At 42.5% G+C, this 17,346-nt stretch overlaps 1 protein-coding gene across 1 annotated transcript; it reads right to left on the bottom strand.

The window, feature by feature from the left end:
• Nucleotides 1–876: 876 nt before the first annotated feature.
• Nucleotides 877–2,418, bottom strand: RNASE1 (ribonuclease A family member 1, pancreatic). Its single transcript, XM_045823032.1, has 2 exons — nucleotides 2,275–2,418; nucleotides 877–1,590 (listed from the first exon to the last, which is right to left on the bottom strand). The coding sequence occupies exon 2, from the start codon at nucleotides 1,563–1,565 to the stop codon at nucleotides 1,101–1,103; it is 465 nt and encodes a 154-aa protein (XP_045678988.1). The 5' UTR covers nucleotides 1,566–1,590; nucleotides 2,275–2,418; the 3' UTR covers nucleotides 877–1,100.
• Between the last annotated feature and the right edge of the window lie 14,928 nt (nucleotides 2,419–17,346).

Genomic DNA, 17,346 nt, shown 5'->3' with positions numbered 1-17,346 from the left:
AAATTAAGGCAAATTTAAGATTATAATTTCATACAGTCCTCCTCCCTACCCTGAGGCTGAGCAGGTCTTCCTGAGGTCACACTGTCCTTCCTTCTATGTCAGAGATTTTAGTGTTTAAGACTTTCTTTCTGTCAGTTCATTCAACACAACAGTGTCCCCTGTAGCTCCCTTTTATCTAAAACATCCCACACTTGTTAGTAAGTGTAGACACAGGGAAAAGCTCCAGGCCTAGAACCCTACTTCCCTCAGGGGAGGACAAGGAAAGACCAATGAAAGAAGCTCATCACTCCAGTCTGGTAATTAGTAGAATTCATTAAGGGAAACTTACATACAAGGCATATCTTGGGTGACTGCAAGACAGAATGGATCCCCACAGCACCTGACAGGTGCCAAAGAATTATACAGGGTAAAGGGGGCAGGGGGAGATAATCAGGAATACTAGTACATGAGTGCTACCAGATATAAAAATTACATGCTTGACCAGGAAAGGACAATGGCCCGTTCCAGGAAATGGCAAGTCACAGGAGGCAGAGGAAAGGTCCTGATTTATGTCATAATGAACATCAATTATGATCAGACAGTCTCTCAGGGTGGTTTGTGGGAAATGGTCTCTGTCTAGCCTGGGTCCAGCTCAGTGGTGAGAGAAGGGATCACATCATGGAACAGTCTTTCTTCCACAACATTTAAAAGTTTATGCTTGGCATCAAGGAATCTACCTGACAAGGAATTATCTCAAAAAAGAATTATCTCTAAAAGCCAGGAGTCAAAAGATGAGGCATTTAGTCATTCTATTCCCTGCTCACCAAAGTTAACCAGATTTATAGTTCTTACCCTCTGGCAGGAAAGCAGGAATTGAGAAAGCTTTAGGAATCCAGGTGGTTGCAACTGAGTTTTATTGAAAGAAGCAGTAAAGTGGTTAAAATGGAGCCCTCCTCACAACCCACTCCCTACCCTCCAAACTACACAAGGGCAAGCCTCACACCAGGGAAGCATGCTTATATCAGATAGGAGCCCTAACTTGAGTTATTTCCCACAGGGCAAGGAAGGAAGAGGGGAGAGGCAGGTGACACGATGAGGTTGGGCATCGCACTGCCCTGGGTTCAGCTGGAGATCTCTACTGCAGCATCAAAGTGAACTGGCACGTATGGGTTTCCCTCACAAGCCACGATGATCTGTCTCTCTTTCTGGCTGGTCCGGTATGCACAATTGGGGTACTTGGAACCATTCGTCAGGCGACAGTCTGTGATGTTCATGCTGGACCTGCTCTTGTGGCAATTGGGCTGCCCATTCTTGCAGGTGATGTTTCCCTGGAGGCAAATGGCCTGGACATCCACCAAAGGCTCATGCACAAAGGTATTCACTGGCTTGCACCTTCCCTCTGTCATTTTCCTGCGCCTCATCATTTGGTTGCAATAGCTGGAGTTGCTGGGGTGGCCGTCTGGATCCATGTGCTGCCGCTGAAACTTCATGGCCCGTGATTCCTTGCCCAGGGAAGGCTGGGCCCATCCCAGCACCAACAGCACCAGGATTAGCAGTGGGCCCAGGATAAGGGACTTCTGAGCCATGCTGTCCTCAATACCTTGGAGGAGCCTAGCCAGGAAACGTAGAGAAGAGGAAAACCATTACTTTGGAAAGACAATCCCAGCTCCCACCTGTGGTCTCCCTGGCTTACAGTCTACCGTCAGGTCAGCCAGAAAGACATCCCTCTTCCTGCAAGATTGTCCAAGTAATGAGACACTCACACAGACTCTTCTCCAAAAGCATTTTACTCCTACTAGTCATAGAGAGGAGGTTGCTGTGACCTCCAAAGCAACCTAAAATCTGGTCAGTCCTGTTTTTGAATACTGGAGGGATTTTTTTTAAAACCTAAAAATACATTTGTACTCAGTGCTCTAGTGGCTCAATGGAAGATCCTTTTAAACAAACAATGAGCCAAATTGTATCCCAGATACTATCATGACAGCCAGGATTGTGGTGGACAGAGCCCTGTTGTCCTACAACACAAGGGAAACTCAACCCAGTGCCTGACACTGGCATCATAAAGGGATGCCACTGTATTCCAAAGAGATGCTTGCCTCCACCCTGCCTGAGGCTGCTCCTTCTCCAGCCCCATGGGTTCTCTGCAGCCATAGTGCTCCCTCCTCATTCCAGTTCTGCCCCCAGCTGTGTTTGCCTAGCCCAGGCTTTCACACTGTTAGCCTTGCCCACCCTCGCTCCCTCCTCTCCAACCTTCAAGCAGAAGCAGCTCCTGAGACCACCTCTTGGGCCACTTACCTGGGTCTCTAGCTCTGATTCCAGACAAGGGCAAAAGCAAGTGGAAGGCCAACTTATGCAGTCACCGGATCCTTGTGGTGTGGACTTTATGTAGATTACAAAGGGGCTTGGCTTCCAAGATGAGAAGCAGGGGAGGAGCATTTTGGTTTCAGCCTAGAGGAAAAGAAGGGCATTGTGAGGAAGGAGTGGGGAATTGCCCTTTTTCCCCTCTGTTGTTCCTGCTGGTTCACAGGAAAGACAGAGAAATCCACTATGGCACTAATACTCAAACCCCAACCAAGTCCAAATGGCCCTTGAAGGTTAGCAAAGGGCACATAATATGTAATCAAGGGAGAAGAAGGGAAAGGGAGGTCCTCTGTCTACCCAGGAGTCCTGGAGTGGTTTTGACCAGAATTCCCTATCTCCTATTAGCAGATGAGGGTATGGGCGTGGGAGGGGTGAGGGGGAGTAGGAGAGGTACCCAACTGTCTCTAGCCAGAGAAGAAGGAGGAGAGTACCTGAACAGTTTGGTTAAGAAGGAAGCCTGCAAGGCCCTGGCTGGCGTAGCTCAGTGGATTGAGCACGGACTGTGAACTAAAGTGTCGCAGGTTCAATTCCTGGTCAGGGTACATGCCTGGGTTGCAGGCCATGACCCTCAGCAACCGCACATTGATGTTTCTCTCTCTCTCTCTCTCTCTTTCTCCCTCCCTTCCCTCTCTAAAAATAAATAAATAAAATCTTAAAAAAAAAAAAAAAAGAAGGAAGCCTGCATGACCTCACCCAGTTCTGGTTACTTCAACCCTCCTGAGGTGAGTGTGTGACAGTTTTTATCTACAGTGACCACTCATCCTATAGGTCAGAGTTGAGTAGAGAATCTAAAGATAAACCAAAACCCAAAATCACTTTTGGAGAAAAAATAGAGAACATCGTATTTCTTAGCAGCAGAATTCCCTTCTAGAAAGGGATTTCTTTTTGCTGGGTGACAATTTTGATACTGCTTGAATGAGAAATATCAAAATCTAAACATTATTTTTTATAGTAAAATTATTTTATTTAGTTATACACTCTCCAACAGCTTGAAATAAAAATTTCCATGGTTTCCCATTGAACTGTTTGTCACTTTTTAAAGAATGTCCTGTTTTTCATTAAAATAACTTCTTAACCACTCAAAGTGTTTTAACTTTCTGTTTAACACTCAGATATGGGTTTTTGGAAAGGCCACATGTCACCAGCTCCATGAAGTGGTGAACTGGTTGTTGTTTTTGAAAATCCTCCACCTATTTACCCAGACATACACGTCATGAAATTCTGAACCATCATCATCAAAACCTGCTTTGTTGCTAAGTGGGAACATAGCATAGTCTCCCCTCTTTTATCCACTGGATAAAACCATTCTGAAAAAGGCTGTTTATTGATGGCAGCTAACTGCTTAGCAAATTCCACATTCCAAAATGAAGGTGTTCTTTCTGTTTCAGGTGCCTCTTCAGTAATGGCCCTAACATCAAAAACACTAAGTTTCTTCCCTTTGAATATATTTTTTTAAAAATTGCTAAGGGCCTTACTGGCTCTGAACTCCAGTGCTGGAGCAGCAGCTCCAAGAGCCAGGTACATACAGGGAGAAACTGGATTGTCAGGCAGTCCATGCTCTGGATTTAGACTAGCTCAGTCCAAATTCTAGTTTAGAACCTTAAGAGCTGGGCTAGTTACAGAACTTGATTTATTTCCTTGCTCCTTAGCTTCCTGGTCTCTAAAATGGGCACGATGTACCTCTTAGATTTGATATTAGGACAAAATAAGGTAGGAAGTGCGAAGTGCTTAAAGTCATGCTTAGAAAGCATCCATGAGAGAGAACCCCCAAAACACAATTTATCTTCTGGAGGGAGGGCACCTTGTACCTTGTAGTACAGGCTTCCCTTACTAGGAAAGTGTTCTAGGAACCCATCTGTATCAGTGTAACAGCTGGCATTGTTGTGACAGACTGCATTCAGCCTCAGCAAATTTATTTTTTTTGAAGAGTCTTTCAACATGTTTGCCCATTTCATGATGGGTGATTTAGGAACATATTTGCCTGCCCACAATGCCCTGAGTGTTCAGCAGTTTTTTACCAAAAATGACATGACCCTCATGCCCCACCCTTCCTATCTACCAGAGCAACTTTTTTTGTATACCTGGATGAAAAAAATCCTCAAAGGGAAACATTTTGTCCATGCGGAAGAGGTGCAACAAAAAACAGCTGAAGCACTAAAAGGCATCAAAATCGAGGAGTTTGAAAACTGTTTTAAGCAATGGAAAAAAACACCTCGATGGGCATATTGCATCAAATGGAGAGTACTTTGAAAGTGACTGGCATTTAAACATGTAAGAATAAATACACAACTTTTTCTAAATAAATTCCATTTTATGGGAGTCCTCCCTTGGTAAGTGGTAGGTCAGTGATTGTTCACAGAGAGTGGTTTCAGATATCTCACAAAGGAATAACACTGGGTGATCTCTGAATTTAAATAACATTGGTTGATCTCTGAATTGCTTTTTATAATGGGTGGAGTCAAGTAACAGTCAGACCTTTGTTTTGCTGAAAACCTGAGCTTAAAATAGCAGCCAGTTTTGAAATCCTGGGGAGAGAAAGAAAGGGGAAGTGGAGAAAAGAAAGGGACCTTGGTAGGAAGAACAGAATTTTTTACATAAAATTTTTAAATTTTTTTGTCCCATGATATCCTAGAAATCTCTAGTCAAGTCAACCTTATTTGCTAATGTGTATGACTTTAGGAGTAGCAGTGGGGCAAAGGAAGCCATATCATGGCATAAGGTTTTAGTTTCATGTTTCTGTAGCTCACCCACCACCTCATCCTCTACCCACATTTTGTTTGTTTGTTAGTCCTTAGGTAGTACTCATCATCTTGAGTAATATTGGGAGGGAAATTTTTCCTACCCATTTACGTTCCTGTTTGAGGGCCTTTGAATTAACTTATAAAAGCCAGATTAAAAGGAGAGACTTTATTAAAAGGAGAAGTTTATTCATGTGCTCATAAAGGAAATAGGAAAAGACACCGGCGTTTGTGCTGCCTGCCATGTACTGAACCCAATAAGCAGAGACAGGGATTGAGTCTTTCTGGGTGCTTTATTCAGATGGCCAGTGATCTGAGAAGATGCCAGGTTCATACCCTAATGGATCATCTTACATTTTTTTTCCAAGCCAGTCTTTTTATAACGGAGAACAAAGTGCAGTTAGGGGTTTTGAAATTCAGGGAAAATTAGACTTAAAACTGTAGTATTCTCGCCCCAGGCAGTTAGCTGTTCCCAGAGGCGGTGGTCATCTGTCTGTTCCTGAAACACAATGACCCGGATGCCTCCACTTGTTCCCCAGGCAGTAATCTTTAGCAGTTCCCCAGGAGCTCGGCTGTCTCTCCTTGGAGCCAGGATGGGCCTTATCTGTACTTTCTGAAACAATACCTTTAACATATGCATTACTTACTAGGTTTATAACCATTTACCTTGAACTAAAATTTTCCAACTCTTGAGTCCCCTATCATGAAGAAGCTCAAGAGGGTTAAGAGAGGATAAACTTGAGTGTTCAATCAGGTTCCCAAGACTACAGAACATCATGAAGCCACATCAGTGACTGGCCTGAAACCATGCACAGATGGGAAAATGAAGGCAAGTAATTTTTTGCCCCTTGATGGATGCCTAGAAATTAACCTCTGAAATCCTTCTAGAGCCAAAGGTAGTCCAGGAAGATTAGAGTTACAGGGCCTCTGTGGGCTCTGGTGCCCAAGGAGCCTCCTTAGAGAGAGGCTGTGTGGCAAGGGGCCACCCACTCCTCTCAAATGTCTCACACTTTTCTCTCAAGTAGTATACCTGCTCCTGTTCCAAGTTATGCACCATTTTCCTGATTCCTCTTGAGGAGTGAGGCTCCAGACTCTCTGGAGCTAACTCTATGGAGACAAAGGTCAATTTGGATTAGAGTAATTTGGGAGACTTTATGACCCTATGACACTAAAGAGCCTCTTAGGGGGCAACAACCTGGCACCTCAATCCTGTCACAAATCTATGCATTATAGGCCTCAATTGAGAAACCCTTTCCTTAGTGAAACATTGTACAATCTTCTCCCAATTCCAGCCTCCTGCCCACATCCCAATATTTCATCTCACATGACAATGACTAAAGGGCAAAAGGCTTTGAAGGGTGTGCAGGTTATCATTCCTGTTGATGATTCCCATTTTATAAGATTTCTCATTTCTCTTTCCAAGCTCATTTCACTTCTGTACATCCAACAATGTGAACTGGGAAAGAAAGGGATTCCAACATCTGAATTCTTGTTTGAGGCCAACCAGGTACAGGTTGCACTTTCCCAGAGGATGGCTGTGACGTGTGTGTGAGCCCAGCAGGTGTAGTCAATAGCATGGTCTCCAGAACACACAGAGAAGGTCCCCAGTCTTCCCCCTCCCCCTCCCAGCCTCTCCACACTATCAGTTTTCCTCAGCCTCAAGGACAGAGTTCTCCTATGTCCTTTCTCACCCCAAGTGCCAGCCCTGAGTCTTCTTAATTGGAGGTCAGATATTGCTCAGGGTATCTGAGGAAAGATGAAGACTTGGGTCTCTGTGATTCCTGATAGACCTAATTACCTTTCAGCCTAGGTGGTTCAGTAGTCTCCTTGGTTTCACCCATTTTAGGAGAGTGGGACCAGTGCCTTCATTCCTTATGTAAAGGTAGCCCACTTGTGCCAGCTCTTCTGATAACTTATCACAGTGGCATTAATTATTGACCTGGACTCCTGTGTGAAAGGAAACAGCTGATAGGAGAGGAAGGCGGGACACGTGAGGGACCTGGGAGCCTAGAATCTGCAGTCTCCACCAGGGTCACAGACCTTGTCTTCTCCTGAGAAGAACTAAACCGTTAATTCAAGGTGTTTGTTGTAGACCCAAGTGCTCAGAATCCTCCCAACAGAAGCATCTCCTGGAGTTGTAATACAAACCAGACCTTGGTAAGAGCTCTGGTACAAGTGAAGACAGAAGTATCAGAAAACAATGGGAGAAAAGGGGTGGAGTGAGGGAAATCAGGAAAGTTTTCAGAGCAAAGATTATCTTGGGGAGGACTTTTAAGGATAGTTTTCATTTTAGTGTTGTGTGTGTGTGTGTGTGTGTGTGTGTTTTAACTTAAGGATGGGGGAAGGACAATTCATACAAAAAAAGTGAGAGAGAGAAGTAGACACTCACAGTAGAGCACTATGTATCTGTGTTTTTAGAAAATAGCAAGTTCCTCCATGTGACTAGGAAAAGGTGAAGAATGGCACAGAAAAGAAAAATGGCCTGAATAGAAGTATCTTTAATGCATGCAAAATGCTTTAATATGTAGACTATCTAGACAGGTACTTTGAACTCAAGGGATGGAAGGACACAAGCAATGGAAGGGAACTTGCACAGTTTTCCCATTATATACATGAGGAGACTGAGGCCACAGCAGGCCCAAGGTCAGAGAATGCCTTAGCAATAAAAACAGAAACCAGCCTCATGTCCCCAACTTCCAGGGCAGTGCCCTCACTACACTACGCTGCCTGGTGTGCCCTGGGTGGGGAACAGATGCCTAGGATGTGCACCCAAAGGGGTTCAATATCTCTTTGTGAAATTGACCTCTTAGTCTAGCTATGGACCTCCCCCAGAGTTCTCTCACCACCCTTCCTGCTATGAAGTGTGGTGGGAGAAGGCAGAGATAGCTTTGCTGCTGCCTACACCTGTGGACTTATGGGAGCTGGAGACTTACACGAACTTACCAACAGGGGCACTTCCATTGGAGCAGCTGCCATGAGAGAAGTAAAGGCAGGGAGGCAATGAGTGACTCCTGTCACTGTGTTTTGATTTTTTGATTCAGGGCAAGATGTAGGTGGGGAAATTGAGGGAGGGAACTCATGTTACCTCATCTACTCTGGAAAGGACTTGCGCTCACCCAGAGGCTTCCCCAACCTGGCTACCCAGGAGCTGCTCTAATAACAACTCCCTGTGGCATTGGTCCTGCGCAGCTTCTAGTGTCAAGATCCTTCTCTCTGACCCTCAGCTCCCTTCTCCCCAGTCGTCTTGTGCAGAGGGGATTAGGAAATATGCCAGAGATGAAAAGCTACTTTCTTTATAGAAACAAACCCTGATCTCTGGGCAAAGCACCCTAAGGAGCCCCTACATTGAGGAGAGGTGGCCGGCCATGTGACTCTGGTGCCTATGGCTGCCTCATTGTCCAGCAGGGGGCGCTGCATCACCTGAACCCTGATGAATTTCTTCCTATAAAGACAGCAGATCAGTTGGAAGCTTCTTGGTTACTGACTCATGGCTGGAGGGTAATTGAGAAATAAACAGAAAATTCATCCAGCATAAATACCGCCTAACAGTCAAAAAATAGATTTCTCAGTTTACCTTAACCTTCATGCTCTCTTTTTCTTTAGTATTTAATGTGCCACCTTCAGATTTACAATCTAGAACCTCATCTTTGTTTGGCTGTGAGTGAGGGATGTTGTTAATACTGTAAAACAAAGAATAAGAACATTAAGAACAAGTTCTCACTCTGGTAATCACAGGCACTTGAAACAGCACATCAAGAAAGGCCGCCAATAGAACATATAGGCATGATATATGGACATGGGCAATGGTGTGGGGATTGCCTGAGGAGGAAGAGGTTGCTGGATGGAACAGGGAAAAATTGGGACCACTGTTACAGCATAAACACTAAAATATATTTTTTTAAAAAAAAAGGAAGGAAGAAAGGCCACTACTGAGGGCAAAATTTCAAACAGTTATCAGCTCTCAGTCTGGTGTCCTGAGTCAGGAGAATAACTGATATACTCAACAATGATGACATCATCTAGGATGCAAATGTCTGCTGCTGCCAGTATAAATTACACTTCAGGAGAAAGTTTACAGGAATGAGAAAACACACTTTTCATATTGCTAAACAAAACAAGCCGAACGTAAAATATTATGGATTACTTCATATATATATATATATATATATATATATATATATATATATATGTTTTAAACATAATCATAGAAAAACACTGGTTAAAAATTAGTAAATGTGAAAAGTGTTTGTCTTTGGTTGGTGAGATTATAGGTGACTACTTTTTTTAGTTTGGTGACTTTTTCCCCAAATGTCTATGTTTCTGTACTAAACATGTGTTACTTCTTCATTTAGAAAAAAAATAAGCCTTATTTATGGACTTCCAGCAAGATGGAGGAATAGGTGGACGCACCGTACCTCCACACACAACCAAGATTAGAACAATAACAATTTAGAGCTAGAATAACACCCAGAACTGATAGAGGATTTATCTGAATGGAAGTCAGACAGCCAAAAAGTTGAAGTAGACTGTTCATCCAGACTGGTAGGAGGGGCCGTGAGGAGCCGGGCGAGCGTGGGTCAGTGGCGCGGAGGTTGGGGAAAACTTGGTGTGAACTCTGCACGTAAGCCATCCAGGGCGCGCAAGAATGCAGCGGTGGACCCTCACTACACAAGCTGTGGCTGGCAGACCCAGTGAGGCGGCTATTGTGGACCAGGGCAGAGCACACAGCCCAGGATCCCAGAGAAGGGACTGAGATCCCAGGAGAACGGAACTACCACCATTGTTCCCTCCTGTCTCCGCTCCTGCCCCCACATACAATGTCACAATCTAGCGACTGGGGTGCCCAGCCCTGGTGAACACCTAAGGCTCTGCCCCCCACCGTAACAAGAGCGACCAGAATGGAAAAAAAAGAAAAAAACAGGAGAGACAGGGAGAGACATGTTTCCAACAGAAGAACAGATCAGTCCCCCAGGACTCATCCTTTTGAGTGACTAAGAAATAGCCAGGCTATCAGATGCACAGTTCAAAACACTGGTGATCAGAAATCTCACGGAATTGGTTGATTTTGGGCGCAAATTAGATGAAAATATGCAGGTTACCATAAAAGAGATGAAGGAAGATACACAGAGGAGAGCCAATAGTGAAGGGAAGGAAACTAGGTCTCAAAACAATACAGTAGACCAGAAGGAAGACAGAATCAACCAAGTAGGAAAGCATGAAGAAATAAGAATTCAAAAAAATGAGAAGCTTAAGAGCATCCAGGACATCTTTAAACGTTCCAACATCCGAATTATAGGGGTACCAGAAGGGGAAGAGGAAAAGCAACAGATTGAGCACGTATTTGAACAAATAATAATGGAGAACTTTCCCAATCTGACAAAAGAAATAGTCTTCCAAGAAATCCAGGAAGCTCAGAGAGCCCCAAAGAAGTTGGACCCAAGAAGAAACACACCAAGGCACATTGTAATTACATTAGCCAAGGTAAAAACAAAGGAGAGAATCCTACAAGCAGCAAGAGATAAGGGGACAGTAACCTACAAAGGAGTTCCCATCAGACTGTCAGTTGATTTCTCAAAAGAGACTTTACAGACAAGAAGGGGCTGGAAAGAAATATTCCAAGTCATGAAAGACAAGGACCTATATCCCAGATTACTCTATCCAGCAAAGCTCTCATTTAGAATGGAAGGGCAGATAAAGTGTTTTTCAGATAAGGTCAAGTTAAAGGAGTTCATCATCACCAAGCCCTTATTTTATGAAATGCTAAAGGGACTTATCTAAGAAAAGAAGATAAAGAAAAAAACATGTATAGTAAAAGGACAGCAAACTCACAATTATTAACAACCACACCTAAAGCAAAACCAAAAGACACTAAGCAAACAACTAGAACAGGAACAGAACCACAGAAATGGAGGTCACATGGAGGGTTAGCAACAGGGGGGGGGGTGGGAGGAGGAGAGGGGGGAAAAGGTACAGAGAATAAGTAGCATAGAATGTAGGTTGAAAATAGATAGGTGGAGGGCAAGAATAGTACGGGAAATGTAGAAGCTAAAGAACTCATAAGTATGACACATGGACATGAACTAAAGAGGGGGAATGTGAGTGGGAGAGGGTGTACAGGGTGGAGGGGAGTGAAGGGGGGAAATGGGACAACTGTAATAGCATAATCAATAAAATATATTTAAAAAAAGAAAAAAATAAGTCTTATTTAAAATATTGGCTTCTTAAATCAGACATTCTGAGGTCTTTTCCAGTCCCACAGGTCCCTTCTTCTTGCCCGGAATTTTAGACTCCTCCTCCCAGTAGATGATACTAAGGGAATCCAAGGGTTTGTTCAGAGAACACATGACTAATTTTTGTGGGGTGTTAACCCAAAAATAAAAGGCTAAAGTGAGAGGCAACAAGAATTTATGAGAGATGCAAAAAAATAAGTATTTGAATTTGTACTGGATAGTCCTTTTGTTTTCTTTGCTTTTGTCAGTGAATCACCTAAGACAGAACCCCTGGAGTCATCACATCCCAGGACTTCTGCACCTCCTTTGCTGTCAGACATGCCATTAATAACAAAGGAGGACCTGGAACACACTTTACTAGCCCTTTTGTTATGACCTGTCATTCAAATGTCAATGTATTTGGACATCTATGAAAATAAGAGAGTCATACATTTTGAAGGTAAATAGGAATTGATATGTTAAAAATTATTTCTTATTTATTTCTTCTGTGACAATAAATGACCAGTTCACTATATTTTCATTCCTCTAGGTTTAAATATCAGATTTATTACTTTCTAGCTTTTACTATGCCAAGTTATTCAACTTCTCTGAGTTCGCTCATCCATAAAGTAGATATAATAAGAGCATTTATATCTTAGAGTTTTTGGAAGCATTAAATGAAAAACTAAATTGCTACACAGAACGAGGTAATCTTGGTGTTCTATCTGATGTCTCCCTTCCTCTCATTGCCCTAAACCAATCATTCACCAAGTTCTGGAGATTTTACCACTTTCATATCTGGAAAGGTTTGCTACTGCTTTTCATTTCCACTGCTCATCTTAGACCATTGTCATTTCCCCTAGGTTATGAACTGTAATTGCCTCTGGTCCTTCTCTGCTGTCTTTTCCAGTTCCACTAGCCTCAGACTGCAGCCACACAGGTCGTTTAGAGCTTTCAAGACCCAGGAGCCATGCTCTCCCTCATCTACAGGTCTTTGAATTACTGCTGCACTTGTCCAGAAAACTCTTTCCCTCAATATTATTTTACTCATCTTTTGGGCTCTTACTCAACTGTGAAACATTTCTGAATCTCACAGGAACAGGGTAAAGCACTCCTGGTGTGTGTTCTTCAGAACTAGTAGTCTTTGTCACATAGCATTTTAATTTGCTGTTGACTTTTTATATCTCCCAATAGACAGGAAGGTCACAGAGGGCAGGAACTGTTTGATTCACTTTTGTATCTGAAGTGCCTAGAACATCCCTACAATGGGCAATCACACCGTTAATGTAGCAGGAACAGAGGTACCTTTAATAAGCTACTCACTGTCACCCCACCTCCATCCTGTACTTTGCAATTGGTTTTCTGCTCCCAAGAGTAAAAACTTCATTCCTGTAAAATTTTGTCTTTTCTCCTTGTGGATATATTCACTGCCTCAGCCTGGCAAGAGTTTTTTTGGATCTTGATTCTATCATCCATGTTATTTTTTTATGTCTGTCATCTGTCCTGCTATCTATTGTGATGAGAGTTGGCATGTTCATCCAAGTCATTTGTAAATATAATGAGCAAGACAAGCCCAAGGAGGCAACTCCTGTCACAGCATCACTAGTAAGGCATCCAGAGTATGGTGACTTTTATCAAATGCTTTGCTGAAGTAAAGATGCAAAATATTTCCTGCATTTCCTTTTTTCTTATTTTACTTTTATCTGACTTTAAAACAGTTTTAATTACAGTTTACATACAACATTATTTTAGTTTAAAATGGACACCCTTGTGATTAGATGTTTATATAACTTAAAAAGTGATCATCTGATAAATCTAGTACCTATCTGACACCATGTATAGTTATTATTACAATATTATTAACTATATTCCTTATACTGTACTTTACATCCCCATGACTATTCTCTAACTACCAAATTGTACTCCTTAATCCTTTCATCTTTTCACGCATCCCCCCAACACTCCTCCCATCTGGCAACCATCAAAATGTTCTCTGTGCCGATGAGTCTGTTTCTATTCTGCTTGTTCATTTATTTTGTTTTAGATTTCACATATAAGTGAAATCATCTGGCATTTGTCTTATGATTCTATTCCTGTTCTAGTTGTTTTCTTAGTTTGTTTTGCTTTTGTTCTTTAGATTCAGTTGTTGATATTTGTGAGTTTGTTTTCATTGTAATATTCATAGTTTTAATCTTCTTCTTTTTCCTAAATAAGTCTTTAACACTTCATATAATAAAGGCTTGATGATGATGAACTCTTTTAGCTGTACTTCGTCTGAGAAGCACTTTATTTGTCCTCCCATTCTAAAAGATAGCTTTGCTGGATAGATTAATCTTGTTTGTAGGTCCTGCTTTTCATCACTTTGTATACTTCTTGCCAGGCCCTTCTTGCCTGTAAGGTTTCTTTTGAGAAAGTAGCTGATAGCTTCATGGGAACTTTTTTTTATCAGCAACTCTCTGCTTATTAAAGATAAGATTCTCTCTTTATCTTTAACCTTTGGCATTTTAATTATGATGTGTCTTGGTGTGGACCTCTTTGGGTCCAACTTGCTAGGACTCTCTGTGCTTCCTGGACTTGTATATCTATTTCCTTTGCCAAATTAGGGAAGTTTTCTTTCATTAATTTTTCAAGTAAGTTTTCAATTTCTTGCTCTTTCTCTTCCCCTTCTGGCATCCCTTGATTCAGATGTTGACCCTTTTGGAGATACCCCAGAGTCTTCTTAAACTCTTCTCATTTTTTTTTTTGAATTCTTGTTTCTTCATTTTGTTCTGGTTGAATGTTTATTTCTTAAGGTCCAAATCATTGATTTGAATCCCAACTCCCTTCCCTTCCCTGTTGGTTTCTTGTGGATTTTTCTTTATTTCCTTTAGTAGAGACTTCATTTCCTCCCTTATGCTTTTGCCATATCCTATGAGATCTTTGACCATTCTGACCACCAGTGTTTTGAACTCTGCATCTGATAGGTCAGCTATCTCTTCATTGCTTAGTTTTTTTTCTGGGGTTCTGTTCTGTTCCTTCATTTGGTCCATATTTCTCTGTCTCCTGATTTTGGCAGCCTTCCTGTGTCTGTGTACTAAGTAGAGGTGCTTTGATTCTGTTTCACTGTACCTATTAAGTTGCATGGCTTGGAGCCTTGGGTATTTGGCCAGGGCAGAGCAGCCATGGCTTTGTGTGTGCAGGAAGAGTCAAAGTGGGATCAATGCCACTTCAGGCTGACTTCTGGGGACTTGCCTGGCCCTCACCCCATTTCAGTTCACTTCACCCACTCACCATATGCATTTGGCACCCCTCCAGCTGCTGTCCTGGTTGTGGTTCCCAGGGTGGGTGAATTTGTGAATGTTCTGAGCTTTCCTGAGAAACTGGTAGTTTCTTCCACTGCCCCTACCCACACTGGGTTTACAGCCAGAAGTTATGAGGCTTTCTTTCCTGGCACTGGAGCCCTGGGCTATGCAGTCTGGCCTGAGGGTGGGCTCATTTGCTCACAAGGTGTCTCCCTGATTTTTATCCACCAGATGTGAATGTAGGGCTGCCTGTTCAGGCAGCCACTGTTGCTTTGCTGCCTCTCCACCCCCAGCTTACCGCTGCCACACTGAGTCTTTTCTGCCCCAACTCCCTCTTTCCACCCTTCCTACCTGTCTGGATGAATATAGCTTCTTTAAATCCTTGGTTATCAGAGTTCCATATAGTTCTGAGTGTTTTTCTAGGTGGTTTTCTGGCAGTTCTGGGTGTTTTTCATTTTTAAGTTAGCTGTGTTCCTTCTTATGGTTGTGCAATGAGGCAAGGTACATCTACTTATGTCTCCATCTTGACTGGAAACCCGTCTTTATTGCCATTTTATTATTCATATTTTTATCCTCTTTTTTTTCTTTTTAAAGAAGACACTTCATTTTTTTGTAACACTGGTTTGATGATGATAAACTCCTTTAGCTTTTTATTGTCTGGGAAGGTCTTTATAATATGGCTGAATCATATTCCATTGTATATATGCACCATTTCTTTATCCATTCATCTATTGCTAATAACTGTGCTGTGTAGAGTAATCTTGGTTCTAGGTCCTTGGTTTTCATCACTTTGAATATTTTTTATCATTCTTTCTAGTGTGCAAGTTTTCTGTTGAAAAATCAGCTGACAGTCTTTGCAAGCTACCTTGTAGGTAATTGAGTGCTTTTCTCTTGCTGCTTTTAAGATTTTCTTTGTCTTTAACTTTTGACACTCTAATTATGATTTGTCTTTGTGTGGGTCTCTTTGGAGTCCTCTTGTTTTGGACCCTCTGCACTGCCTGGACTTGTATGTCTATTTTCTTCACCAGGTTAGGGAAATTTTTTGTCATTATTTTTTCAAATAGCTTTTCAATTCCTTGATTTTCCCTCTCTTTTTTTTCCAGCACCCTCATGACACAAATGTCGTTATGCTTTAAGTTGTCTCAGAGGCTCCTTATACTATCCTCATTTTTTTGGATTCTTTTTTCTTTTTGCTGTTCTAATTGGGTATTTTCTGCTTTCTAATCTTCTAAATCAGTGAGTTGATCCTTTGCTTCATCTATTCTGTTGTTGATTCCCTATAATGTAGTCTTCATTTAATTAGTGTATTCTTCATTTGTGACTGGTTCTTTTTTATATTTTCTATCTCCATTTTCATGTTTCCTATCTCTTTGTTGAAATTCTAAGTTTCTGATTCTTTCTCTAAATTCATTGAACATCCTATAGCCAGTGTTTTGAACTCTGCATCTGGAAGAGATCTAGTTTGTCTCTGTTTTGTTTAGTTCTTTTTATGGAGCTTTGTTTCATTTTTTTCATTTGGGACATGTTTCTTTATCTCCTCATTTTGACCACCTCTCTGTGTTTGTTTCTATGTATTATGTAGAGCTGCTACATCTCCTGGTCTTGGTAGAGTGACTTTATGTAGTAGATATCTTGTAGGGCCCAGTGGTGCAGCTTCCTCAGGCCCCCAAGCTGGACACTTCAAGTGTGGGCGGTGTGCACCCTCTTATTGTAGTTGAGCCTTGATTGCTGTTGGCATGTCAGTTGGAGGGATTTACCCCCATGCTGATCAGCTGTGAGGACTGACCATGACCGCTGTGGAGAATCTGCTGTGCAGGGGCTAACCCCACAGACCAGAGATCACTTCAGTGGGGCTCAGGTACCATCTGAGTCATCCCCTTGAGTGTGTCACTTGTGGGGGTAGTTGGGTAGTGCTTCAGCATGGTTTGAAGCTATGCACCAGGTAAGCTGGCTCTGGGGCCTCCTGGGGGGTGCAAGCCAAGGTTAGCTGTACTGGATGCCCTAACCAGGGCTACTCAACATGAACTACAAATTGATTTGCACATGACTACTTGTGCTTGGCTTGGAGGTGCCAGGAGAGGTTAAGCTGGAAACAAAAGCCAGCTGCTACTAGTGCCAGGCCTGGGGCCATTTAGCAAGATGTATGGGGTACACAGAAGCCAGATGCTGCTTGTCTGAGAGATTTTAGGAAAGTCTGAACCATGAGCCAAGACAAGCCATTTGTATGGAAAAGCCACTGTAATGGGCTTGGATGGGCCTGCAGGTTAGGACAGAGTAGGGAATCATAAGAGCAGGTCTAGCAGCATTAGCCAGGTTGATGGAGACTCAGATATGGTGCCTGGATGTTAGCTGTTTAGGGGAGGGCTCAGAAAAGGAACAATGGCCTCTACCAGCACTTCTGTCTGGGAGAGAGTTGCCTCTCTAACTTTTGCCCCAATGCCAAACAATTTAGTTCCTTCTCGTGTGTCCCTGGTGCCTTTTAAGTTGCTGCTCCAGTGCTGGAGCTCAGAGTAAACGAATGCAAATAAGTCTTGTGTGGGCCCTTTAAGAGCAAAGCCTGGGACTCCAGAAGCTCTCCTCACTCAGCTGGGTTTTACAGCCCAAAGTTATGGGGACTTTTATTCCTGGCACCGCAAATCTGGGCTGGGGAGCCTGGTGTGAGGCTGGGATCCTGACTCATTAGGGAGGACCTCTGAAGCCAAGATATTTCAACCAATTTTTATTTTTATTTATTTTTTAATACATTTTATTGATTATGCTATTCCAATTGTCCCATTT

Source organism: Phyllostomus hastatus, unplaced genomic scaffold, assembly GCF_019186645.2.
Source record: "Phyllostomus hastatus isolate PE091 unplaced genomic scaffold, TTU_PhHast_1.1 phas_scaffold_501, whole genome shotgun sequence".
NCBI classification, from domain to species: domain Eukaryota; kingdom Metazoa; phylum Chordata; class Mammalia; order Chiroptera; family Phyllostomidae; genus Phyllostomus; species Phyllostomus hastatus.
This window is presented reverse-complemented; position numbering and strand designations above follow the sequence as displayed.